The following is a 27,358-nucleotide window of genomic DNA, read 5'->3' as shown; positions in this document are numbered from 1 at the left end:
TCTTTCCAGCTCAAACATTTTCGCCATTTTCAATCACGTTCAAAAAGCGGGCATCCAAGCAGTTGGCGATAGATTTCGTTTGGCAATCACCCATTTCACCAGATCGCCAAAGTTTAGGGTTATAAGAGGGCGGTCAGCCAAGACAGTGCGTTATTACAGATCTACAGTATATCTACAGAATTAACTTTTTAATAGGAACAGTTTTAACTTCGTTTGTTTGAAAATCTGGCAATGGTTTAGAATTTCATAGCGCAGACGAAAACTTATGACCTTGTTTACATTTCTTGTCATATTTTAATGAGCAGACCTGAATTACTCACTCTGTTTGATAAGAGAAGTGCTGAACCAAGATGAATGGTCTTTCTTCCGAAAATCTCAATTCGAATCACTCCGCAAGTAACATGGCTTCTATTAACAATCATAGCAATTTAAAAAAGCCGATTCGTGTTTGGTGTGATGGATGGTGAGTTAAAATGTTCTATTTTGATTAAGAAATTAAATACATTTTAACTAAATCTAACAGTAGTAGAAAAGAGTAGCTTTTCCTTGAATTGCGTCATTTCATTTTTCTTATTACTTATTTTAGTTTGCAAAGATACTTAAGTTAGCAGAAATGTATATGTATTATTTATTTAACACGTCTCACCCAATTGTAAGTTTTTTACCCGAATCAACATTAGATAGTTTTACAAACTATAATTAAATTTAAACTAATTTTTACGAGCAGAATTTCTAAAAGGCTATTTATATATTCCTTTCTGAAGTTTGCTAATATTTTTCAACTGTTTCTGTCTTCTTAAAATATAAAAAAATAAAATTGAGTAATTATCTTTTCCTAAGTTTAAATTTTGAAATTATTTTTTTCTTTTTCAAACAATAGCTCTAAATTTATTGTTAAAACTGTTCTTGTCTTTAAACATGTCATTATCATTGGTTGTGTTATAGAAAATAAAATAATAAGTGTAGTTAGTGCAGCATCAACTCCTAAGACTTGTTGAATTTAATTTATAAACCAGTTAAATAGAAGTACTATTTGGTTTTCAATTTTAATTTTTAATGATAAATGGAAAAGCACCTTTTAATATACCTATTACTGCAATTAGTTAAGTGACACTGTTTTCAATATTTGTATGGCTGTTTTTTACGTGCTTTTGCTCAAAGAATAAGCAAATTTAAAGTCTTAATTAAAGTTTTCTTCACTCTTATTCAGGCATTTTGCTTAGTCCTGTTAATGTTATTTTACTAAGGTTTCACATTATGTATGCAAGGTGTTCTATGATTACTGCTCTTGCTCTCTATACATATTTTTAAACTCCTCATTTTAAAAGTACACATAAATTAGAAGTTTCAATATATTTAAGAGAAGAGAAAGTAAAAAAATGCTTCCAAAATCAGATGAATCATTACCTAGGGAGGTCTCAAAAAATCAAAACCTGTGTGATTTAAAAAGGAAAGATAAATTGAACCTTGATTATTAAAAATATCTATAGTTACATTAAGCAATCAAACAGGTTTTGATGGGTTTTTTTGGCCTATTTCCATCATTAGAGATCTGTTTACAGATTTTAATGAAAGAAATTTTATTCTAGTTTGAATATTTATTTAACGCTCACAAGGTATCTACACATTTTTCTTTAATTTTGTTTTATCGAAAAATCTAAAATTATATATTAAATGTGGTTATTACATAACATTAAAATGACATTTTAAGCATGGGAAATAAAATATGTTTATCATTTAATTGATTTTATGTTATTTAATATGTATGTTTCTTTATTCTTTGTTAACATAATTTGTCTCTAATTTTAAATATGAGTGCAAAATTATTTATAAAAGAAAAATTGTTAAACAGAAAATATCTTTGTTTTATTTGTTTATTCTGTTTAAAGGTATGAATAAATCATTTATTTTTATTACTATATGTTGTATTTATTAAATTTTTGCTTTTCAGCTATGACATGGTACATTTTGGTCATGCAAATCAATTAAGACAAGTGAGTGTACAAAAAGAATTTTTGAATAATCATGAAAATTTATTTTGTCCTTTTTAGGTTTTGCACAAACAAAATTATGTGCAATCATGTTTTGAACATCCATTTGTCCTCTATGTATATTTTTATTATTATGATGAAAGTTAATACTTGTTTATTTTTCTTAGATCTCTAATATTATTTTTCTTCTGTATTCATGCCTTAATAAAAATTTTGGTTGGTGGCATTTATATGTATAATATATTTATTTAAAAGTATTCATTTTACATGTCTTAATCAGTGTTCTTCCTAAGTGTTTTTAAAATGGTTTTTCTGTCTGCCCTTTGATCCCTATAAATGCATCCTCTTTATAAAATAAGCACCATCTTAAAAATACAGCCTATTTATTTTAATATTTCAGAAAAAAGTTTTTTTCTTAACCATCAATTTTAATGAAAATTAATAAATAGTAATTACTTTAATTTCATTCCTTCATTTTAATAAGATTTTTATGTTGTCTTGTTGTATAGTTAAAAATTTTGCATGATATTCGCCCCCAGAGATATTCATATCAAATTTTTATGTTTCCATTTAATTTTTTGAAGATATTGTACTGTTAGATCAGATTGTCATCCTGAATTGGGATTTCTTTAGGAAAAAGTATATTTTTTCCAAGACACTGAAAAGAACAGGAATTAACTAAAACCTAAAAATGACCAGTACAATTATTTAGCAATAATTATTAGTTTAAATTTAAACATATAAAATTTAATATAGTAAAAAAAAATTTTAATTTTTCCTTCAGATTTACTCTTTGAAAAAAATATTGTTTTCTTATTTTACTTTTATACAAAATATTAAAATCTGTTTAACCTATTATAATGTTTTATTTTTAAATGGATAATGTCTTATTTTAATAAATAAATACAAATTAACTCGTACATCTATTATGTGTACACATTAATTCTAGTTTACATATTCCATTTTTAGTAAAGTTAATTCACTGTTTAATTAATAATTACACTCTAGAAAAATCAATTAAATTAAATTAAGAATTCAAAATAAATTAATTAACTCTGGTTACTATTAAAAATATTTACTTTGTTAGGATTATTTTCAAATCCATTGTTCTCCAGTGGGTTCCTGCTCACTGCGGGGTTATGAGTAATGAAAATGCAGACTACTTGGCAAGAAAGGGGGCCTTAATTATTCAAACTTCTGCGCACATTATACCCTTCTGTTCCATCAAACAGCTTATTAAGAGGACCCTTAAGACTTGTGCTCATGAAGAACTTATCGATCGTACTTCTACTACGTCTTGGAGGACTACCATCCTAAATTTGTGAAATGGCCCAAGACAAAGAGCGGTGGCTGAATTCCGCTTGGCCACCGGTCATGACTGTCAGCGGAAACATCTGTGTAGATTTGGTATCGTTCCTTCCCCGGTATGCACTCTTTGCAGTTCTGGTGAGGACATGGACTCCACGCACCTTCTCCGCTGCCGTGCACTTTGCAGGAATTCTATCACTGAACGCTATTGGGAACTAGAGACATGTTGTGATTAATAGACTCTGTTGCAGCATCTTTTGTTTCTGTTCTTATTTTTAGATGTTTATGTATGCTGTTACTGTCTATAATCTGCCATTGGAAATAAAGTTTTAAAAAAAAAAGGGGGGATTATTTTCAACTGGCTAAATTTTTATTAATTTCCTTTTGAGAGAAGGGAGTATATTAATGAATTTTGTAATGATTTTAAATGTTACCATTATTTTTTTAATAAATGCCTTTTATTTGAAAATGCACCTTTTAATGTATATTTTATCATATTAAAATATATTTAAAAAAGCTTCCTGGTAATTTATCAATTAATCTTTTTTTATTATTATTTTTGAAGAAGATGTATACTCAGAGATAGTCTTTTAGCTTGCTTTTAATTATTTTTCAAAAGCTTCAAATATTTCTGTTATTTCTATAAAGAGTAAGAATTACTTTTTGAACTGTACACCTACTAATATAAGAAGAACAATAGTAGAATATGAAGGTAATTTAAAAATTTTTGAGGATCAAGTTCAGTTATTACATAATATTACATATTTTGATGAATTTTAAGGAGATAAGTGAGTACCCTTTCAAAACTCAAATTACCCTTTTATGTGAGTACCCTTTTTCATTCCTAGGGAGAACTCTGTGTTAATCAAATTTTTTTTTTATTATTCACATTTATTTAAAATCAGGTCTAATGCATAAAATTTATTTACTTATGCTTTCTGTGGAAATTTATGTATATTTTTTATATTATTTTATGCATAATTTATGTAAATTATTATTTATATATTTTAGGCGAAAGCAATGGGTGATTACTTAATAGTTGGTGTTCATACCGATGGTAAAATTTTATTTGTGTAATTTTACATATTTATTTATTGAAATTTAATTTTAAATAAAATTTTGGCATTTAAATAATGCATTGTTCTATATTTTAACGGGATGTATTTGATACAAATTGTTTTAATATTTTTAATTGTAAAAAATTGTGATTATCAGAGTGGCCACCCACCTTGAAAACCTGGAATTATCAGGGAATTTTTTTATACGGGAAAAAACCTGGGAAAGTCAGGGAAATTTAGATAAAAATCGGGGAATTTTTAAAGAAAAGCTGGCATTTTTTTTATAGATTTTCTTAATTTAAATTATTTTATGATCCGTTATACCCACTTTTTTTAGGCGGAAGTTTATTGCCAAACAGTTGAAATATCAACTTAGCAATATTTTGATTGCATCAAAATTTACTACATTAATCCCTGTTAAACTAGAATGACACATGAATGTAGAAACTATGCAGTTTAGGAAAGGCAAAGATTGTAGTTGAAGAAGGAGTTAAGATATTTCCTTCTGTTTATAAAAGTATCATTTGTTTCACTTCTAATCCATTTATCATTCAAGTTTGTACTGATGCTTTAGGTTTTTTTCCTTTCTTCTGACTAATGATTAAGAATATTTTAGTATTTTTAATTTCACCACAAATTTGTTGATCATAATTTACTTTTTCTAGAAGCTTTTGTACTTCCATCCAAATGTGAATTATTTTTCTCAGCAAAGCCAATCAATCTTATATTTTCTTACAATCGCTAACAGCAATGTTTATCAACAAATCGTTACAATTTTTGCATTGATACTAATTTTCTCGATTTCCTTTTAACCTTTTATAACATATTTTAATTAAAAAAGGATTCTTTTAAGGACGAACCATATGTTAACATTGTTATGTTGTGTAGTAATAGCAATGTCAAAAGTTCGTTAATGTTAGTCTTTTTCCAGAGATGATATTTCCAGAACTGTTTCTCCTTTTACCTTAAGAAGCTGGTAAAAGTTAGGGAATGTTTGGGAAACATGTTAAATGTTGTATAAACATAGGATATAAATTTTTTTACTCATATGCGTTTATTGGGAAGGAGGAGAATGAAGCTGTATTTTTGTTCTGCACTGTGCAGGTTTCTAGTTGGAAAAAAAAACAATTAACTAATCTAAGCTAAAAAAAAATATTTAGTTAGAGAGGAATTCTTTAAATATTTTAATTTCCAATTAGAAAAGAATAAAATGTAAAGAATTTATCTAGTTTTTTTTCCATAGGATATGCAATAAGAAATTTGACTATTTTGCCTTTGTGACATTAATTTTTAATACTGCATATTGCTTAAAATAATAAAACTGCTTGAAAACTACATATTTAAATATTTGACTTTAGATATTGGTTTAAAGAAAATATGATCAATGAATTTTACAAAGAGCACTGTTTGGATTAAATACAGTATAAAATGTAAATAAATATAAAAGTTATTGGTGCATAATTGCCTGAAATTATTGTTTTTTATTAATTATTTTTTTGTTTTATGAAAATTAGGGATGCAACAAATATTCGATTATTATTCGGCCTGCTTGCCGAATATTCGGCCAAGTATTTTTTGACAAAGTTTTAATAGATTAAATAAAGAGTTATCTAAAATTGTACAGTAAGGAACCGATTATCCGGAACGATCGGGACCATCACTATTCCGGATAACTGATTTTTCCGGTTTTCTGAATCGCTACAAAAAGCCGTTTTTTTTTATTGTTAAACCCAACTAAAAAAAAATTAATAAATATTGGGAAATAATCTTAAAAAGAAGAAAAAACGATGAAGTAATACACTAATGATTATTTCCAAAATGATGGTAAGGTAAACATCTTTCAAAAAAGAAAGAAAAATCCTAAAATCTTATGAGAAAAAAAAAAATTTTTTTAATTGCGGGATAATTTATTGATTTTTGTTCCGGTTTTCTGATTTCCGGATAACGGGTCCTGTACTGTATTTTTATTATGCATTATCAGATAAAGTCTTTACACATCTTTGTTAAGTTTTAATATTCATGTGCGTGCAAAATTATGTTGTGCAAAATTATGTAAATGCAAAGCAAAATTTATGTTTTAAGAATCTAGATTGTTTTCTTTTTTTTTTTGCTGTTCTGTTTTTATTATAGCACAGCATTTTAACTGAGCATTTTATGATAGATTTTATTTTTACTTTTTTCTAGTATATTAAGACAGATAGCTGGTAACAAAAAAATGCTGTGATTTTCAACCTAAAAGTTATATTCTAAGAAATTAGAATGTTTTTTTCTCTGTCTCTTCTTTGTCTTTTTTTTTTTTATTAACTTTTTATCAAAGTTTTTATTATGATACAGCATTTTTTAAAGAGCGTTTCTGAAGAACGTTATTTTTGACGTTAAATTTTCTTTTAAAAATTTAGAACAATTTTTGTTTTCGTTTCTATTTAGCTTTTCTTTTATTAAAAAACTTTGGTTATTATCAAGAGTTTTATAATGCAGGAGCAATTAAGAGAGTTTCTATTAACTTATTTCTTTTCTCTACCCTTTTTAAAAAAAATTAAAAAAATACAGTATAATTGGAAAACAGATGTTCAGTTTTAAATATGATAGTACATCAGTTCAGTTTAATTATGATAGTTTTTTATGTTTTGCGTTTGTGTATAATTTTTTGTGGGCATTTTTAAAAGCTTTTCTGATAGACTTTTTTCCTTTTAAAGTTTTATGTTTACTTTTTATTCGGAAAATACTATTTTCAGCATTAAAGTTTTGTCTTAAAAATTAAGGGAATATTTTTTGCTATTTCTCTGTTTCTTTTTTATTCAACTTTACAACTTCAGTATTTTTGTAGCTATTAGTTAGCTTTTTTTTATCTTAAATATTTCTAACGGATAACTTTTATAATTTTTTCTCTTGACTCCGCACCAATAATGTACCTAAGTTTTGATTAATTTTCAAAAATGACTAAACTTGTTTATATATAAGAAAATATATGTTAACGATTTTTTTAAAGAAAAATGGTAGTATGAATACTAGCATTTTTCCATTTAGCCACCAAATATTTGGTATAAAGACAATTTGTTAGGCCGACTATTCGGTATTTGGCAATTCTGCCAAATCAATATTCATTACATCCCTAATGAAAATATATTAAACAATACTTGTCAAGGGTTTTTTTGAGTCTCTCTTCTGTATTTGCCATTTAGTGAACTTTTTTTACTCAATAAAAACAATATATTTTACATGCTAAACATATTATTTTCCCCATATCCATCTTAATTTTTTTTTTTAATTATTCTTGTACCATAATGTTAAAAATTTAAAAAAAAAATGCTAAATTGTTAAAATAAATGTATTTTAATTATTTTTTCAATATGATATATTAAAAGAAATATTTTAAATAGAATACTTTACAATATTGGTACTTTTGTTGTATCCATCCTCTACTTTGAGGGGGGGAAAACATGTTAACCTGGAAATTTTCATATTTTTACCTGGAAAAATCAGGGAAATTTGAAACCTGATTTGAGTGGCCACCCTGATTATTTTTTAAATTAATATAATGCATAATAAAGTTTAGTAATACATAATGATCATTCCATTTTAATGTTATTTACTATATTGTAATTATAGCTATCCTATTTTACTTACTTTATCTTTATAAATTTACTGAACTTTTTGACAAATTTTACTTATGATTTACTTTTTGATAAATTATAATAAAAAAAGCTTTTGTAACTATTGCAGAAGAAATAACCAAACATAAAGGTCCTCCTGTTTTCAATGAACAAGAACGCTACAAAATGGTTAGAGCTGTAAAATGGGTTGATGAAGTAAGTATATGTGAGTCAATTTTATTTGTTTTTGTTTCACTTTTTTTTATAGTAGTTACTGTTAAATCTACAATATTATTATCTACAACTTATAACAGAACAAGATAATTATGTTGTCTCTTGTGGGAGAATAAGAGATGAGAGGGATTCTCTGTACCATTACCCGCTTCTTGAAGTTCTAAGTGCATACATGGAAAATTTTCCTACATATTTCACTATTGCTAGGAGGGAGTAGAAAATAGGATTGTGGTTAACATAAAACAAACTCTATGCAAGATCTCTCAATTATAATTTCTACTAAGAATTGTTATTCAGCTTTAAGGTTTTTTTATAAATTTGAACAAACCTATATATCGTAATTGGTACCGATATTTCTGGCATAGATTTATTCTTATAAATGTTTTATCATTTTATTAATATGTATCATAGCTATCTGCTTTTATGTCAAACTTAAGGTCAAATTATATTGTCAGAAGTTTTCACGAAATAGTAAAATTGTTCTAATGCTTAAACATTTTATTATTTTAAATTTTTTTGACAATTTTTACCTAATGCATTAGAATCAGCAAACCATCATAAGTTAATTGTGTCATATTCTTTTTACTTCTGGTGTTTTTTAGTCTAATAATTTTGTGACTTTATTTATATTTTTAACTGCTATGTGTGCGTATTTATTAACTGCAATGGAAAAATATATTAAATTAGAAAATATTTTTATTTATTATTTATAATTATGAGTACTTAATTATCCAGGGTAGCCACTAAGCAAGGAATTTTATCATTCTGGAAAAATAAGGGAAATTGATTTAAATACTCAACTGGAAGGAAATTAATTAAGTTTGGGATATCTAAAAGTTTTAAAAAAAAAAAAAAATTGGTCTTGTAATAGTTTTTATTTATTTATCAAATTTACAACTAATTTTTGTAAAAATTAAGGCATGACGGTAAAATTAGTAATGAAATTTATGCCACCTGTTACAAAAATCAGGAGAATTTAATTATATCAGTGCGCAAAATATTATGTGTAATAAAGCATGTAAAAATAATAATAAAATTTATGGCACTTATTACGAAAATCAGGGGAATTCAATTATATCAGTCCTCAAAATATTATGTGCAATAAAGCACTACTGTAAAAATAATAATAAAATTTTGTTACAAAAATTAGAGGAATTCAATAATATCAGTCTGGAAAATATGTATAATAAAGCATGACTGTTAAATTAATAATAAAATTTATGCCACCTTGTTACAAAAATCAGAGGAATTCAATAATATTGGTCTGGAAAATATGTGTAATAAAGTATGACCGTAATACTAATAATGAAATTTATGCCACTTGTTACAAAAATCAGGAAAATTCAATCATATCAATTTGGAATGATTTTTTCACTATTGTTGCTGCTGAATACTTTAAAAACGAAAAAAAAATTATGCAGTTTTTTTTTTTAATTTTTATTTTGGCCTCTTTTATTAACTTGAGTTTCTGCATCATTGACAGTTTGGATTCTGGATAGAGGTATTTCTTCTTCCTTTATGTTAAATTTATTACATAGTTTTTTATGCAAAACAAGAATTTTGGAATTATTTTGTCATGTTAGAATTATTTATTTGACATAACATATTAAACATGTTTCTAAAAAATTGTAATTGAAGAGTTTAAAAGAAGTATATTCTAAATAATATTTTCATGAATTTATTGACATTAGATTGAGAAAAACTAGCAACAGCAGGAAATTGTTTGTAAAACAAATAACTTGCAAAAGAAATCTATGCATGCAGCTGAACATAATAATTTCAATCCACTAAACTCTTTAAGTGATGCTTTCTCTACAAGTTTAACTTGTCACCTATGTTCTTTGTTTGGGAATATTTTTGTATAATGCTGAACAGCTCTGTAATAAGTTGTATTTATTTTTTATCAATCAGATTTTACTGGCCTGATTGAACTGATTTAATTTTGCTTTTAATAATATTTAGGTAGTTGAAGCTGCTCCATATATAACAACAATTGAAACTTTGGACAAGTATGATTGTGATTTCTGTGTTCATGCTAGTAAGTATTTATTCATTGAATAAATAATTCTAGTGGTATTTTGAACTCACTACAATGTTTCCTTTCAGATGACATTACACTTGATGCGGATGGACAAGATACATATCGTTATGTCAAAACTGCTGGTAGATATAAGTAAGAATATTTTTTTTCTCTGTTCAACCTCTATATGATTTTAAATCTTATATTTCTAAAAATTTGTATAACATTCTTCTTATGAAAGTTCCATTAAGTATCCATTTAAATAAGGTTTCCTCATTAATTCACACGGAAATGAAAATTTTTTTATACACGACAATCGACACTTAAGTTGTTAGAGCACAAATGAAATGAAATATTAATCATATATTTTAAGTAATTAGCATTTTGAGGTAGAAAATTATTTCAGTTTTGAATTTTGTGAAAGGTCTGCTGAAGTTGTTTTGATTTTTATGAAGAGTCCTTTTTTTGTGGTTTTAATTTTTATGAGAGGCCCTTTTGTAAATTTAAACTTTTTGAGATAAATTTTTGCTAAGGGTGTATATATATATATATATATATATATATATATATATATATATATATATATATATACTTTTTTTCTATGTCTATAATTTTTCTTTGTTTTATCTTCATTTTGAACTTATTTAATGAGTTCTGTTTACTTACAGCTTAAGCGCAATAAATGAAACTTGTTGTTTTTCTTGATAAAATCATTTTTATTTTTGACACCTTTACATGCAAAAGTCAACAAAAAAGTAGCAAATCATTAAGTATTAAAAGACAAAACCCAACATAAAAACTCACAAATAACTGAATTTTATTGTTTGTTTTTGTCTTTTATTATGATGATCATAATTCTTTTATTCTTCTTAATATCATGAAACATGTCTAGTAGTTTTCAAAAATGCTTCACTATAAGCTATAAATTATGACCTTGTCAGGGAACTGACATTTTATGTAATAATATACAGTACTCACAAAACTCATAAGCACTTCTTTATGTTTGCCACTATAAAAGATTTTTTTTGTTGTCTTGTTCAAAAGAAAAACAGTTTGCAATTGTTTTTTGGAATAATACTTCGTTTTTCTGAGAACTCATGTTTTGTGATCTGTTCAATTTAACTAAGTTGGGAATGAATCCACACACTTTAAATAACAGTTAAATGATTTTTCATACATTTACTAGTTTTTATCATAATTACTTTTTACCAGTTTACTAAATTTTACTAGCTTTTATAATAATGCATTTCATTTCTGAAGACTTTTGTTTCCTTTTTTTCTGATAATTTTCTGTGTTTTGAAAGGAAAGTTGTCTGTTTGAGAAAACTTTTTAACTAGGAAAAAATCAAAATTCCTTAAAGAGGTTAGTTTAGTATTAAGAACAGAACAAAATGGTAACAAGAATCTAAACTTCTAGAATTGAGAAAACTAATTGATCTGGGTTTTGCTGTACAAATTAACTCGAGTCCAAATTTACTATTACCCAAATATAACTTACAGTTCAAATATACCTTAGACAGTTTTTTTTTTTTTTTTTTTTAATTGAACTATAATTGTTAATCCTAGTTATCCACAATGGCTAATTGCAAGTTATAAAAAGACAGCATTCAAACATTCATCTGTAACTTTAAATTAATTCTGCATATTGCTGTTATTATTAAAGAAATGTAAAATAAAATAACTTTTTTTTAAAATTATTATTATTATTATTATTGGAAATAACATTTAATTCTATCCTCACTTTCCTTTTATGCACCAAGGTATTCTAGTGAATGCTTCCCCTTTTATTTTGTACCATACTTATTCAGGGTGGCCACTCAATCTGGAAACCGGGAATTCTCAGGGAATTTTGCAATACCACTGGAAAACCGGGAATTCTCAGGGAATTTCACGTGGATTCTGGAAAATAATTTTGTCGCGCGTCGCCGTTTTTTTCTTCCCATTCCGTTACGTTTAGTTTTTCGGAGTGAAACGCATCTGCTTCATCGCGGTCAAGCATCACTTGATTATCCTCCAATGAACGCTTCGTGTCCCGCGAAAAAGCGGAAATCCGATTTTTTTTTCTCCCAATTTTGAAAATTTCCGACCATGTTCCTAAAACTAAAATTTTTGGGAAGTCCTATTGGAGAAACCCAAGCCGCCCGAACGGTAGTCGGATTACTGCGACCTCCGCTATAAAGTGGAAAGGAGTCTAAGCTTTTCGTTTCGACCGCCGATATTTGATTTTTTTTTTTGTCTGACTGATTTTTGGACTTTTAAATATTAGGAACTGCACCGGAATCTGCTAAAATCGCGATTTTTAATCAGACGATTTTAATATCAATCATCGATTTTCGTATTTAACTGATTTAAAACTTATGTGTTGCAATTTTTTTACGCGATTTAAAAATCGTACTAGCAATTCCTATTCACTCACTTTAAAAATCCAATATCGCGATTTGTATTTAAGCGTTTTTGAAACCCAATATCGCGATTTGTATTCTCGTGAGTTTAAAATTCAACATAGCGATTCGTATTCACGCATTTTTAAATCCAATTTTGCGATTCGTTATCACGCAGTTGTAATATCAGATATCGTTTTTCGTATTTGTACGCTATTTAAAAATTACTCACTGCGATTCGTATTCACGTGATTTAAAAATTAGGCATTGTGATTCTTATTTACCAGGGTTGCCACTCTACATGGAGAACAAGAAAAACCTGGAAAATACAGGGAATTTAAAAATCACCTAAAATAACAGGGAAAATGCAGGGAATTTTGATTTTTTCCTTGCAAACTGGGAAAATACAGGGAATTTTGTTTCTTATTTTTGTCTTTTAGTAAATGGTACCCACTCAAAGCGTAATCTATAGGATATTTAGCCATGATATTTCAGCTATACTAAACTATTTCACTTACTATAACATTATTTAAATATGTTCAGCTGTTTTCCCACCAATTAAAACTAATAAATATAGTTAGCCCTATATAGCTCACAAAAGAGCACAGTAATTGTTGTTTCCTTTTAATATATTGTGTATGATAGTACAGGGAAAACACAGGGAATTTTATTTCCAGATTTGAGTGGCAACCCTGTTTACGCGATTTAAAAATTCAATATCGCAATTTGTATTTTCGTGTTTTTAAAATCCAACAGCTCGATTCATATTCACGCGATTTTAAAATCCAACCGCACGATTCATAATCACGCGATTTTAAAATCCAATATCGTGATTTGTATTCACGCGATTTTAAGATCCCATATCGTTATTTGTATTTTCGTGTTTTTAAAATCCGAAATCGCCATTCATATTCACGCGATTTTAAAATCCAATATCGTGATTCATATTCACGCAATTTTAAAATCCAAAATCGCGATTCATATTCACGCGATTTTAAAATCTAATATCGTGATTTGTATTCACGCGATTTTAAAATCCAATATCGTGATTTGTATTTTCGTGTTTTTAAAATCCAACTGCACGATTCATATTCACGCGATTTTAAAATCCAACCGCACGATTCATAATCACGTGATTTTAAAATCCAATATCGTGATTTGTATTCACGTGATTTTAAAATCCAATATCGTTATTTGTATTTTCGTGTTTTTAAAATCCAAAATCGCGATTCATATTCACGCGATTTTAAAATCCAATATCGCGATTCATATTCACGCGATTTTAAAATCCAAAATCGCGATTCATATTCACACGATTTTAAAACCCAATATCGCGATTCATATTCACGCGATTTTGAAATCCAAAATCGCGATTCATATTCACGCGATTTTGAAATCCAAAATCGTGATTCATATTCATGCGATTTTAAAATCCAATATCAAGATTCTTGAAAGAAGTAGAAGTAAGTTTTCTCTTGAATTAGTTACTATAAAGATGTGATATATTTTTCATTAGTAAGTAATTTAATAGTCGTGCCTTCCTATAATTGCTTAATTTTTTTTAATATGTTAGTGGTCAAAATTTTAAAATTATATTTAAGAAAAATTTAAAGTTAACTATCTAAATGCTTCTGCCACTTTATATATTGAATAAAAATCTCCCAGCATAATTAAAAGTTGCTTTTATAAATCTCAGTATCATATAGAGCACTCCCTCCTCCCAGTGACCTGCGTTGTAAAAGTTCAGATTTTTTTATTTTTGTCCACTTTCATGCCTGATTATAGGGAGCAATTACAAAAAACCATAGCTAGCTGTGATTATTTAGTTATGGGCTTTGATGAAAGTCTAAATAAAATCGCTCAAACAACAAATGGACGTAAGTGTTCGACTTTGGAATAAAGATACAAATAAAGTTCAGACACGATATTTGACATCAGTATTTCTTGGTCATTCAACAGCAATGGATTTGTTGGATAATTTGAAGGAACCCCTTACCCAATTTTCCATCAATAAATATAAAATAATTCAAATATCTATGGATGGACCTAATGTCAACCATAAATTTCTTAATGATCTTAAAAAAGAACTTGAGGAAATGCCGCAAGATCCTTTGCTGTTAGATATAGGTAGCTGTGGACTGCATACAATCCTTTGTGGGTTTAAACATGTAATAAAGTCTACAGGGTGGAATGTAGTGAACTTTTTACGGGCGCTATACTACACTTTTAAAGATGTACCATCACATAGAGCTGATTTCATATATTTCACTGGATGTGAAAAATTTACGAAGAAATTTTGTGCAATCCGATGGGTTCAAAATGTAGAAGTTGCTGAGAGGGCATTAGAAATGTTGCCTCATATTTTCGAATTTGTAAAAGCAGCAAAGAAAGAGAAAAAAATCTATGTTGGCTCAAAAAAGTTCAGTGTACTCTCGGAGTGTATCAAGGACAGTTTCTTTGCTGCAAAATTGGCATTTTTCCAGTCATTAGCTGCTTTTATTGAAACATTTCTCACAGAATTTCAGATCGATGCTCCATTAGCTCCTTTACTTTTCTCTAATTTAACATAAATTTTAAGATCTCTTCTTGATAAATTTGTAAAACCCGATATTTTAGTGGACAACTCTTCAAAATTAGGAAAAATAGATTTGTCATTGGCAGATAATATGCTTCCAATCAACGAAGTTGCTCTCAGTTTTGCAGTTAAGGATGAAATTAGGAAAATAAAAGATTCTTCACCTTCTGAAGAATTTTCATTTAGGAAGGAATGTGCAATTGCTTATAAAAAATTCTGTGAAAAGATTTTAGAAAGATCACCTTTTAAATTCCAGTTAACAAGGGGGCTATCTTGTCTTGATCCTGGTGTAATTTTAAATACAGCAATTGCTGAAAAACGGCTTTCATCTTGCCTTTCAATGTTGGTATCTAGCAATTGAATATCAGGTATCAAGACTGACTGTGTGAAAGATAGTTACAAAACATTCATTTGGATTCCTTTAGTTAAGAAAGAAATGGAGCAATTTCAGAAGAGGGAAGAACGACTGGATAATGTTTTCTTCTCTCTATTTGAAGTTTGCAATGCACCAGAAAATTTACGTTCCTTTGTTAAACTTCTCCTCATATTGTCACACGAAGTGCTTTTATAGAAAGGGGCTTTTCTATTAATTCAGATTGTTTAATAAAAAATGAACATGAAGATAGTTTAGTTGCTCTAAGGCAAATTCATGATGGTGTTATGGATGCTGGTGATGTTAACAATATAACTGTGACGAAATCCATGATAAACTACGGAAAACAGTCTCACCCACGTTATATTGAAGTATTAGAAAAAAGGAAGGAGGCAGCAGAAGAAAAAAAGAAAGTTATGTTAGAAAAGAGGCAAAATGAAAAATTAAAAAAAGAATTGCATGCTAAAAAACAAAAATTAACGACTGAATTTTATTTAGAAACTTCTTTAATTGATGAACAATTAAAAGCTATATGAAATTAATTTTTAAAAACTTTCAATTATTAACTTGTTGAGCTATTTATACTGTATAATTTGATTAACTCCACTTTTAAAAACATCTCAAACTTAAGTGTCAAAGAATATATTAATATATATATATAGGTAGTATATTTTTTATATTTATATTTAAAATAAGTTTTGCAGATAATATAAATGAACAACATTATTAGACTAAATATTTTTGGCTTTTCATTTATTGATAATTTATTTCACAAGTAATTTTGATCTCAATTCTAAATTTTTAGTTTGATGGAGTTGATCAATTTGTGTACTAAGCTATTTATATAAAAACTTTTTATTTTATACAAAATAAAGTTTCTAAAATTCCTTGAAATGTAGATTTTTATTTTTATAATTTTTATAAACTATTATTAATTTTTAAGTTTATTTTTATGGTTGAGTATACAGCAGTTATTTTTTTTATATGTAAATTTTATGGCTGCTATTTCAATAATCTATATTTTTAGCAGAAATATGTGTATTAATATATATTTTTTGATGCTAGAAATGCCTAACTTTTTACACCTGTTTTATCAGAGAACATTTACACTTTTTTCTCATTTTAATGTGTCATCAAATCTTGTAAATGTGTATCCACATTTGTAAAAGAAATTCATACAGCACATTTTAAAAGCAACACAGCTGTATATATATATATAGTATATATTTTTTTTTTATTTACTGTATATTGTTGTATAGCTAATAAATTTATGAAGTCTTGTTAATGTTGCGTTGTGGTATCTGGAATTTTAGAAATTTACTCTGGAAAGTCTGGAAAACTCAGGGAATTTTTTTTGATCTGGAGAGTGGCCACCCTATTATTACTCTGTTTGATTTTATTACATTGAGAACATAAGAACATTTGTGTTTGTCCCATTAAATTTTTGGAATTAAAAAAATACTTGTTTATATTTTTGTGAAATATAATGCTATTTATTATTCTGAGAGTTGCCTATTATGCCTAATAGCAGTTCCACAAGGATTATTATAATTACAAATATTCTGCCAGTATAAAAAATGGACGAATGAGTCTCACTAGTTGAATTATTTCATTTTGCAAATTAATATTTCAAAACTTAGAACCTTAATTAATTGGATATCCAATTATTCATAAATGCTTACATAACATAACATCATATTGAATTTTCATCACTGTCTGTACATGAGTTTTTCTGTAGGGAGTTTGTTCTACCTCGTACATTGCAGGTGTTTTTGGATTTAGATCCTGTTATGTAATATGTTTTATTTTCATGAACACCAATATGTGCAATTCTATTTTCTTATTCATCAGTAATGCTAAACACAGAATTTTCTTGCAGGGAATGTGAAAGAACTGCTGGAGTATCTACTACAGATCTTGTTGGAAGGTAAAATAAAAAGTATTCTTGTAAAATATATCTGTCAGAGATAGCCTTCAACAGTTTAAACTTAATTCACAATGTCTACCAGTTGGTATATAACTAAATAAACTCAGTTGGTATATAACTCAAAATAAGTTGATATGTAACTAAATGACTAAAGTTGAAGCATTTCAACAGATATTAAACAGTTCTGTTTTAGAAACTTGCCTACACTTTTTCATCTTATTTAAATAAATGTTTACATCATATTTAATTAATTTCATTGATATACATTTAATTATTTTTTGTTGATTATTTGAGAATTAAACCATAGGTGTAAGAGTTTAATAAAATATTATTTGGATTGGTGTGTATAAATAGAGTTATTTATGTATTATTATTAAAATGGATGGGTTGCATCATTGGATGTATCTCTGGATATAGTCATGATTAAAAAATAGTTAAATGATTCAAATGTCATGATAGATAAATTAAAGGCCGAAACAATGTAAGGTAATTAAATTAAATTAAGGGGAGCGTGATCGTTAATGAAAGTGGTTGTACAATGCAACTGTGGGATAACAATAACCCAATTGGTTCAAAGGGTCACAAAGTGTGAGGTTTGAACAAATTGGATGAAATTGGTATCACCAAATTTGGAAAAAGGGTGAAACTAAAATAAGTTAGATATAGATTTTAAGAAGATAAAAACGCTAAAGTCATGCTATATTCAGATACAATTTAATGAAATTTTTGTGATGTTTCCAAAGAAAGAAAGTAAATGCGCATAACAATAAAAAAAAGGTACTTACCACACACAGAAGAAAAAAAGGTGATAACTAATAGCTATAAAGGTAAAGCTAAAAAAAACAATCACACAAAACTTTCTGTTCAACTAAACATTTATTTTTGTAAAACTACTTATTTTGATTATTTCGTAACAAACAAACAATATGATTCCAACACATTTTGTGGTACAAAAAAATATCTTTTAAAAGGAAATGGGTGACAAGAGATTTTAAAAAAACCAAAGGCGTCATGCTTAAAGTTATATATAAAAGAACGAGTAATTTAGCCGTTAAAATAAATATGAAAAGAAAACTTAAATTTGAGAGGGCTTTTAATGTTAAAGAAAATTAAAGGTATAAAATGTTGATTTTAAATTTTACAGAAATTGATTACAGCTATGGATTTAATTTAAAATAAAGGTTAAGAAAAAAATGTAAAAAGAAATCCCTCTATACGGACCCCTCGATATCAAAGTCCGCATCACGGAGAATTTAAGAAAGGGTAACCTGCCCGAAGGCTCGAGAAAAAGAGAATGTATTCAAAAAGACCTTAAAAAATTCCTTAACTGGAGTAGACCAGAAAAATTACGGCCAATTAAATTTAAAGAGGCGGAGAATTTGAAATTTAAAGGAAAGAGATTGGTTAGTTAGCCCCCCTAAAATTAAAAGAAGAAAAAGAAAGGCGTGAATAGAAGGGTTGGTTGACTTTCCCCACAGGAAGTGCGACGACCGCAATGACCATGAGAAAGGTCAACAAGAAAGTTTAAAAAAATTGCTAAATTGAAAAAAAGGAATAACGTTTAAAGAAAAATTAAATGCTTAGGTAAAATTAGAAATTAAACTTTCACATTACATTAAGTGTAAATGTGACAATAGGGTTACATTGAATGAACTCAATGACATTGTTTCATTAAATTTTTCCCAGAGGCATACATTCTAAAAACAAATAAAAACTTTTAAAAGTTGTTATTTCCCTTTATTTTCTCCCATTAGTGAACAGAGTATATCCCTTTGATGCAGAATTTTTATTAAATATATTTTTCATACTTTTTGATTTAGGTCAAAATAAGTGAAAAGTATTTTATTAAGCATTTTAATAAATTATGGTTATGATATAAAGTGGTGTCTTTTTATGTATTAAAGGTTAAAACTTTCAAGCACATCTCACTTCCAAACAATAATTTTTCGAATTTACAGTTATTTTGATCTAAGATATTGCATACAAATTAATTATTATTTACCAACTATATTATCTAATTATTTTGTATTATTTTCAGAATGCTTCTCTTAACTAAACAGCATCATAATCGCGGAGATAAAGAGTATGGCATTGATAATGAACATGTGGGAAACATTAGTAGAGTAAGATACTTTTATTACATCTTTCATTGCTCTTAAGGTTTTTATTTTTGTGAAAGTTTTAAAGTAAATATGTGTATGCAGTTGCTTCGTCATGGACAAGACACTTAAAGCTTGTTGTAGTTTGTATTTATGGTAAAATAAAATGTGTGCAATCTTTTTAAATATTTTTAAACTGCAATATATTATAAATATTTATCTTTTTTTTTTATTTAAGTGGGAAAATGTCTCTAGATGTTGTCAAAAAGTTGAATCTTTGCAGTTATGTTTCTTTTTTAGTTAATTTGTAGTTGCAAATCCTATTTTATTTTAAATTCAATGATGTTTATTTTTTATTCATTTTCTTATCATAAGAATAATTAAATTACTTTTTATTAGCTAACAATTGTAAAAGAGCTCTCTTAACTCATGTAATAACTAATGCTCTAGTATTGTTGATGATAAGGCCATTGCTTTAGTATTCCCGATGATTTATTGATAAGGCAAGAAGCAGACCAGATAAAAGTTAGGGAATTTTATTAATCTGAAAAAATTAAGGAAGTGTAAGGGAATTCAATCAATATATCCAAAATCTCAGAACAGGAATTAGTTTGGATTTTAGGTGCATATTTGAAAAAAGGGCCATTATTTTTTCCAAAATATAGTACAAATTTGGAAAACTATTTTCTGATGCTCAGTTTTAGTTCAATTCATATCAATAAAAATCTACTATTTGTTTGTTTGCTGTATTATTGTTTTTATATTTATAAAATTAAATAAAAATGTTATCAATTTTAAAAAATATTTTTTGTAAAAGGTTGATTTATCATTTATTAGAAAATATTGTCCTATCAAAAGTCAACAATATTAAGAGACTTTACTTGGAGTTTAATCTGACATATTTGTTGACTTCATTTATTTTTGTCTCAATCACTGTTAAAAATTTTGTACAAAATACTGTTACATCTTATTACATTGGCACAAAATGAAATATTAGAGTAATGCAAATTGATCTCATTAATGTTAATTTTGTATTTGTTAACTTCCAGGATTCTAGTACCCATAGTCCCTGGACTGGTATTTCCCAATTTCTACCAACTACTCAAAAGATTATACAGTTTTCTGAAGGAAAAGAACCACAAGTATAAATCAGTTTTTTTTAGAAAAATATATTTCTTTTATGGTTATTATTGATTTGTAAATGTAAATATTTATTCTTTTTCAGCCTGGTGATCGCATCATTTACGTTGCTGGGGCCTTTGATCTTTTCCGTATCCTTTATGAATTATTTCATGTTTATATCAAGGAAATTCTGTTCAAAGCTCTGTAGTTTTATGTTTCAAGCTCTGTACAGCACTTTTAGCGTCACATTTTTAAAACTTTTATGTATGAATTGTAAGCACTGTTCTTAAGCATTTCTTCACTGTTTCAAATAAAGATTTTAAACATACCTTACATTTTTCTCTAATTGAGACACTTTTTCAATAATCGTCACGTTTGTTGAAACAAAAAAGATGTTCTGTTTTTATATGGATTAATTCATTTTTATTTATTGACACATTTAATATGTTTGAAAAAACTAAGCTAACTTTGCCTCCGCAGTTAAACTGCATAATAAAAAAAGCTACAATGCAATGAATGAAAAAGAAAGCGTGAAATGTAGTTGCCTGAATTTCAAGCCCTTTTTTTTTTTTAATGCTTTCTAATTTTGGCTTCAGTTTTTGTGCGGTTTCGTCAATTAAAGCGTAGTATATTTATACAAGGTGATCAAAGCCCTTTAGAATTGCTGAACTAGAAAAGCTTGAAGGCGTAATCGCAACAATGAATTTCTACAATGTCTGTACTGTTTTAAAAAAACATTTAGTTATATATTTATATAAAACAAATAATTAAGAATTACTATTAATTAAAAATAATCTATTAAGAATTTATTTATCCCTGTATCAAATAATAATTTTATCCTTAATACTAATGGTAGATGTTGGTCATGTAGATTTTCTACAAAAAGCCAAGGCTGAAGGGGATTATGTTATTGTAGGCCTCCATACTGATCCTGTAAGTATAATATATTTAAATCAAGTCTAAAACTTCAACACTTGTTTTTTCCTCCCTTAGAAACTTTTGGTATTTTTTTAATAATTTATTGAACGAAGTAGCATTACAGTATGAATAAATTCTGTAATGCTTTCAATAAATTTTTAACTGCTTGACATATCCGTAAAAAATTTCATTACTGAGGATATGTTTTATACCATTCTAAAACACTTTGCATTCTTATCAATTATGTACAATATGCATGACTCTTTTGTATTAATATAATATGATTTATAAACATGTATATTTTAAAAACACTTGTAAAAATATAACTTTATTTGTAGGTTGTTAACAGGTACAAAGGAAGTAATTACCCAATAATGAATCTTCATGAAAGAGTTTTGAGTGTTCTTGCCTGCAAGGTTAGTTTTTACTTTTAGCAGTTGTTGGGGAAATACATTGAATTCAGTGAAGCAAATCAAATCCAGATTTTCAAACTTATTAAAACTTTTGTATTTGAAAAGCTATGCAATTGATTCTTTGGAACACTTGTGTAAAGAGAGTTTAGAACATGTTCGAAACAACACTATCAACAACAAACCTTACCCTTAAAAACTTTAAAATTGTGTTATCAAAGTATTCTTCTTTTTTTTTTTTTGTAAAAAATAATTTTTAAAAAAATGCCAGTAACAAGTTTTTTTTTTAATTCCTGATTTTATCTTGTGTATTAGATTATTATTTTATTGATTCACATTATGCTATTGCAATGATTGTATTATTATATTAGTTCTCAAAAGTGTTATTGAAAATGGCATAGGATTTGCTGAGACAACATTTAGATGAACTTTATTATGTGCATGTTTTGTAGAAAATCATACTGAATTGATTGTTTTTAGTAGTTCAGATTAAAATGAAATCAGGGTTAAAATGAATTGTTTTTCTTTTTTGCATTAACTAATTATTTTTAATATTTTTTCTAATACAATTTACACTACAAGAAAGGTATTTAGTTGGATTTAGAAGCAAATAAATAATACAACTAGTAATGAAAAAAAATTTATTATAATTTTTAGTAAAAAAAGTCTCAGAAATATCGCTAACGGAGAAATAAAAGTGCTACTTTCAAAACAATTTGCAAAATGTTGGCCAGTTTTAAAAGAAAAATTAAAATTCAGTGCAAAAATTTGTTTCAATTTGTAAAAAAAAAAAATTATTATTTTTTTTTTTGCAATTTGTTTCGTTTTACTGACATATTTAAAGCACTGGAGACATTCTAACAGTTCAAAAATACTTTTATAGAACTGACTAACTATTTTTCCATTTGAATTTGAAAACATCTTTAAATTTGATCTTTAAAATTGGTTGTTATAACAATAGGATGATTCAAAAACTTTCAGATAAGTTAAAATTGATTTACAATTGAGATTTGATTCCAAAATTCAAGTTTTTCCACTTTGAGGAAAAAAGAAGGAATGTTATACCAAAATTTTTGATTGAGTTATCAAAAATCAGAATGATGGACTAAAACATTTTTGACCTTTGACTATACATTTAATTCTCGTATTTTGATTGATTTTTAAAAGCCTCAAATTTTGATTTAATAAACTTAGTATGAGTTATTTTACTTTCTTAAGCGTTTTATAATTAAATTTATTCTATTTTAAGACTGCACTTTGACTAATAAAACAATTAAATAAATTATTCACTAGAAATGCACAAACAAATTGTTTGCTATTTATTTTCAAAATTAATTAGGATATTGTGCTATTTTATTGGTGGTATATTAAAATGTCACAATTGGACCTATAATAATAATTTAAATGCAGTATGTTTATAAACTGAATAATTTTTATTTGTCAGGGGTTCATTTTTCAAATTATTAAGTTTTTTAACATATCAGAAAAGAACTTTTACTAAAATGACGAGTAATTTAAAATATATTTATTATTGTAACAATTTATTCTAAAACTCATTATAGCTTTTTTGTAGTACTTAAAATAGTACAAATTTAAAAATAATTATAAAATTTAATACAAATATTTTTTTTTTTTAATCTAAATAAGTTTTTTTTTACAAAATATTCTTTATCTAATATCATAATTTAATTAGAATTTTGACCATAACAAAATTCTGATGACTACAATAAAAATATTTTAAAATCTAAATATCGAGGGAAAAAAAGTTACAACCAGTAGCAAACTGTTAAGTACCCACCTCATCTTGCACATCAGGTTTTGACAGGAGGAAATAAATTGAGAAGAAACTTACAAGCTACTGTTTAGACATATATAAATAAGGCATTATTTATTTTGTTTATTATGCTGGATTTAATTAGACCAATCAGAAGACAATAGGACTAATAATTTAGAAATCAAAAAATATTTATTTGAGGAAAAGAAAATTTCACTCTTTAAATTTTTGTTCAGCACAATACTTATTTCAAAAAAATAATGAATTCTGAAAGATTTTTTTTTTTTCAAAAACTATCTTTAATAACTATATAAGAGATATAAAATGCTTTTATTATAGAATTTTTATGTTATATTTCATTGTTTAAAAAATCTTATGTTATATTTCATTGTTTAAAAAATCTCATATTGTATTTAGTATGTGAATGAAGTAGTTATTGGTGCACCTTATGCTGTTTCTACAGACTTAATGGAGCATTTTAAGGTAACTATTATTTCACTTTTGTTTAATAATTTTTCTCATTTATAATTTTAAATGTCAATCACATTTCATTTTAAATTTAATAAATTGCACCAAATCTTGAATAGACAAATGCATATTTTAAAAAAATTTATTGGCTAAAAATTTTGATTCATTAAAAATATAGATTTCACAGTTTATATTGTACTTGTTAGTGTTTTTGTGCCATATGCATTACTTATTTCATAGCTTTTTTAGTATCAGTTGACTCTTAAATATATATTTAATTCTCTATTTCTTTTTTCAACCAATATGTTTAAAAGAATTTCAAAATTACACTTGTAGTATTCTCAGTTTAGATTGTAAGTACTACTTAAATGTAATAATATAAAATATGTAAATACTACTGTACTGTATTGTTGTGCTATGTGCATTACATATTTAATAGTTTTTTAATAACATTTTACTCCTAAATGTATATTTAATCCCCAAATCTTTTTCTTGACCAGTATAGTCATTAAAAATTTTCTCCAAATTATTCTTGTAGAACTCTCAGTTTATATTGTAAATACTTGTGTATTGTTGTGCCTTACACATTACATATTTCGTAACTTCTTAATATCATTTGACTGTTAAATGTATGTTTAATCCTCTTATCATTTTCTCAATTAATAGATATATTAAAATTTTTTCTCAGAATTACACTTCTAGATTTCTTAGTTTAGATTGTAAATACTACTTACTATGCATAAATCATTTAAAATTAGCCACTATTTTTGGTTGATCTTTCGATAAATTAGCCAATAAATTGATTTTAGATAAATTTGCCAAATAATGGATTACTGTTTATGATCAGTATCAATTATTTCACCCACATTTGTTAAATTTTTACTACCCCCCTGTTTATTGCAATATTTTACAATTGCTTTTTCAGTTCTTATTTGCATGTATAATGCATCTTAGTTTATTATTAGGTTGATTTAGTTTGTCATGGCCAAACTCCAGTAATGTCTGATGTGAATGGAGGTGATCCATATGAGGTGAGTATGCAAGTTTAAATATAGAATCTGTGAAAGTAGAATACAGTAAATTTATTCAAAGAAATTTTTTTTTCAGGCCCCCAAACAGTTAGGCAAGTTCAAACAACTGGACAGTGTCAATGATATGACTACTCAAAAAATAGTAGAAAGAATTATTTTGCAAAGGTAATCTGCACTATTCATTTTATAGTCATAGGTTTATTTAATGTGAAGTATTCCAGGAACAAAAAAATTCATCAGAATGGAAAGAGATTAACTTGTATTGTTTCAAAATAGATTTATGATTAGCTTTGGTTCCCATAGAAGTGAATTTCACAGAAGTAGTGTTTTTAAATTTTTGCTGCATAAGAAGTACTGGACAGATTTCCTTCAAATTTTGAATTTTTATGTTGTTCATAATTGTGTAAAAATCTTACAATTCCTTTGGATTCATACTAAAAAAACCGTTCTTAAACATGATTTCTTTAAATCACCATGCTTTTTCTTATAGATAATGTTTTGGTCCACTCATATTGGCCCTATCTAGACAATAGGGTCCCTAGCTAGGAGTAATTGACCCCCTAGCTAGGGACCCTATTGACCTAATTGATATTACTCCTAGTAGGGTCCCTAGCTAGGAGTAATATCAATTTCACTTTTTACTCATATCCTGAGAACTTTTTGAGCTAATGAAGGAAAAATTTCACATGGTTCACATCTAAAGATAATTCCTTACAAAAAAGAATCTTTTAACAACTATTCATTATTTTATCTAATAATAATTTCAAAAAATGGAATTTTTTAATAGACCTTATTAATTTTTGAATATTTCAACAAAAGCTTTTTGGTGTGACTGAACTATTAAAAAATAGAAACAATAATTTTGTAAAATTTAGAAATAAATTACTTATGTTTTGTATTTAATGTGATTTATAAATCCATGTGATTTACAATTTGCCATCCTGGCTGTTACATTTTCTACTGGATTCTTAAAAACTCTTTTTTTTTCTTCCCTCAAACATAGATTAAGTAAAATTCAGATTATCACAACTGTCTTGTACATAACATTGTTATTTCCATTTTACATAGCTGCCAACTAGTACAATCATTGGAACTAGGTTTTAAAAAGGACAATAAAATAAAATTTGAGTAATTTCTTAAAAATTACTTCACTAGTCCTTAAAAGCATAACTAACTATTGGTGCTTATTTGCATGCTAATCATTGTTGTCAAAAAGTTTTCTTAAAATCAATGATGCATAAAATTTTGTGCTAAAAAAATATTAAATGTTGCTAATACTAAGAGAAAGTTTTCTCAATGACTGTGCAAGTTGCCAATTATGAGTAAAAAATAAGTCATTAGTAATTGAGGGGAAAAACTAAGAGATAATAGTGGACAATAAATAGACATTAGAATAGTTAATAGAAGTTTGACTAAATATTTTAATTATTTGTAGATTACTAAAACTCTACTTTATAAGCTTTAGAACTTTATAAGCATCATTTTCATAAGCATAAAAAATAGATCATAAGTATACAAATAATAGGGAGACAATAATGGATAAATTATTTGACTGAATATGTAAGTCACTTACAGATTATAGAGATTCTTTTGTATGTCATGCATTCATTGTTTTGTACATAAGCATAAGTGCCTGCTTATACAGTCATTGAATATGATTTTACAAAATGGTGGTAAAATAAAGTAGGAAGAATTTCTTAAATATTTAGTTACTTCATCAGCACTTAAAATCAAAACTGTCTAACTACTGCCCCTTGTATACATACATTTAAACTATTGATTTATCATGAGTAAACATTTTTATATTAAACTTTAAATGAATAATGCATTCATCTTTATTTATGCATTTAAATAAATGGTGTACATAGAGAAAGTCTCTTCATTGATTGTGTAAGTTGTCAATTATGTGTTAGAAATGAGTTATTATTGTTCAAATAGAAGGCAAATAACAGTGGATGACAGGTTGAATTGAATTAGCCTTGATTAATTGAGCATTTGAATTACTTATACTGATTACTGAGACTCTACTGTATGTCACATATTCATTGTTATATGCCTAAGAAGTAAATCATAGGT

The 27,358-nt window shown here is 26.7% G+C and overlaps 1 protein-coding gene across 2 annotated transcripts in view; it reads left to right on the top strand.

Moving 5' to 3' along the window:
* Nucleotides 1–130: 130 nt before the first annotated feature.
* The window catches only part of Pect (phosphoethanolamine cytidylyltransferase), a 34,084-nt gene continuing 6,856 nt past the window's right edge, over nt 131–27,358 (top strand). The window contains exons 1-15 of one of the 2 annotated variants that reach the window (XM_043041289.3): nt 131–463; nt 1,952–1,994; nt 4,311–4,356; nt 8,081–8,166; nt 10,147–10,222; nt 10,291–10,357; nt 17,413–17,460; nt 19,499–19,583; nt 20,609–20,701; nt 20,785–20,830; nt 21,538–21,614; nt 21,938–22,015; nt 24,201–24,266; nt 25,217–25,282; nt 25,359–25,447. In XM_043041289.3, the coding sequence (XP_042897223.1) occupies nt 351–463; nt 1,952–1,994; nt 4,311–4,356; nt 8,081–8,166; nt 10,147–10,222; nt 10,291–10,357; nt 17,413–17,460; nt 19,499–19,583; nt 20,609–20,701; nt 20,785–20,830; nt 21,538–21,614; nt 21,938–22,015; nt 24,201–24,266; nt 25,217–25,282; nt 25,359–25,447 (1,079 nt within the window). In that variant the 5' untranslated portion in view covers nt 131–350. The remainder of the gene's footprint in view (nt 464–1,951; nt 1,995–4,310; nt 4,357–8,080; nt 8,167–10,146; nt 10,223–10,290; nt 10,358–17,412; nt 17,461–19,498; nt 19,584–20,608; nt 20,702–20,784; nt 20,831–21,537; nt 21,615–21,937; nt 22,016–24,200; nt 24,267–25,216; nt 25,283–25,358; nt 25,448–27,358) is intronic. The other variant, XM_071185022.2, reaches the window with a different exon arrangement.

Source organism: Parasteatoda tepidariorum, chromosome 3 (genome assembly GCF_982258835.1).
Source record: "Parasteatoda tepidariorum strain Cologne lab strain chromosome 3, Ptep-v5.0, whole genome shotgun sequence".
In the NCBI taxonomy this organism is placed as follows: Eukaryota; Metazoa; Arthropoda; class Arachnida; order Araneae; family Theridiidae; genus Parasteatoda; species Parasteatoda tepidariorum.
Note: the sequence above shows the minus strand (reverse complement) of the source record. Positions and strands in the feature narration are given on the sequence as shown.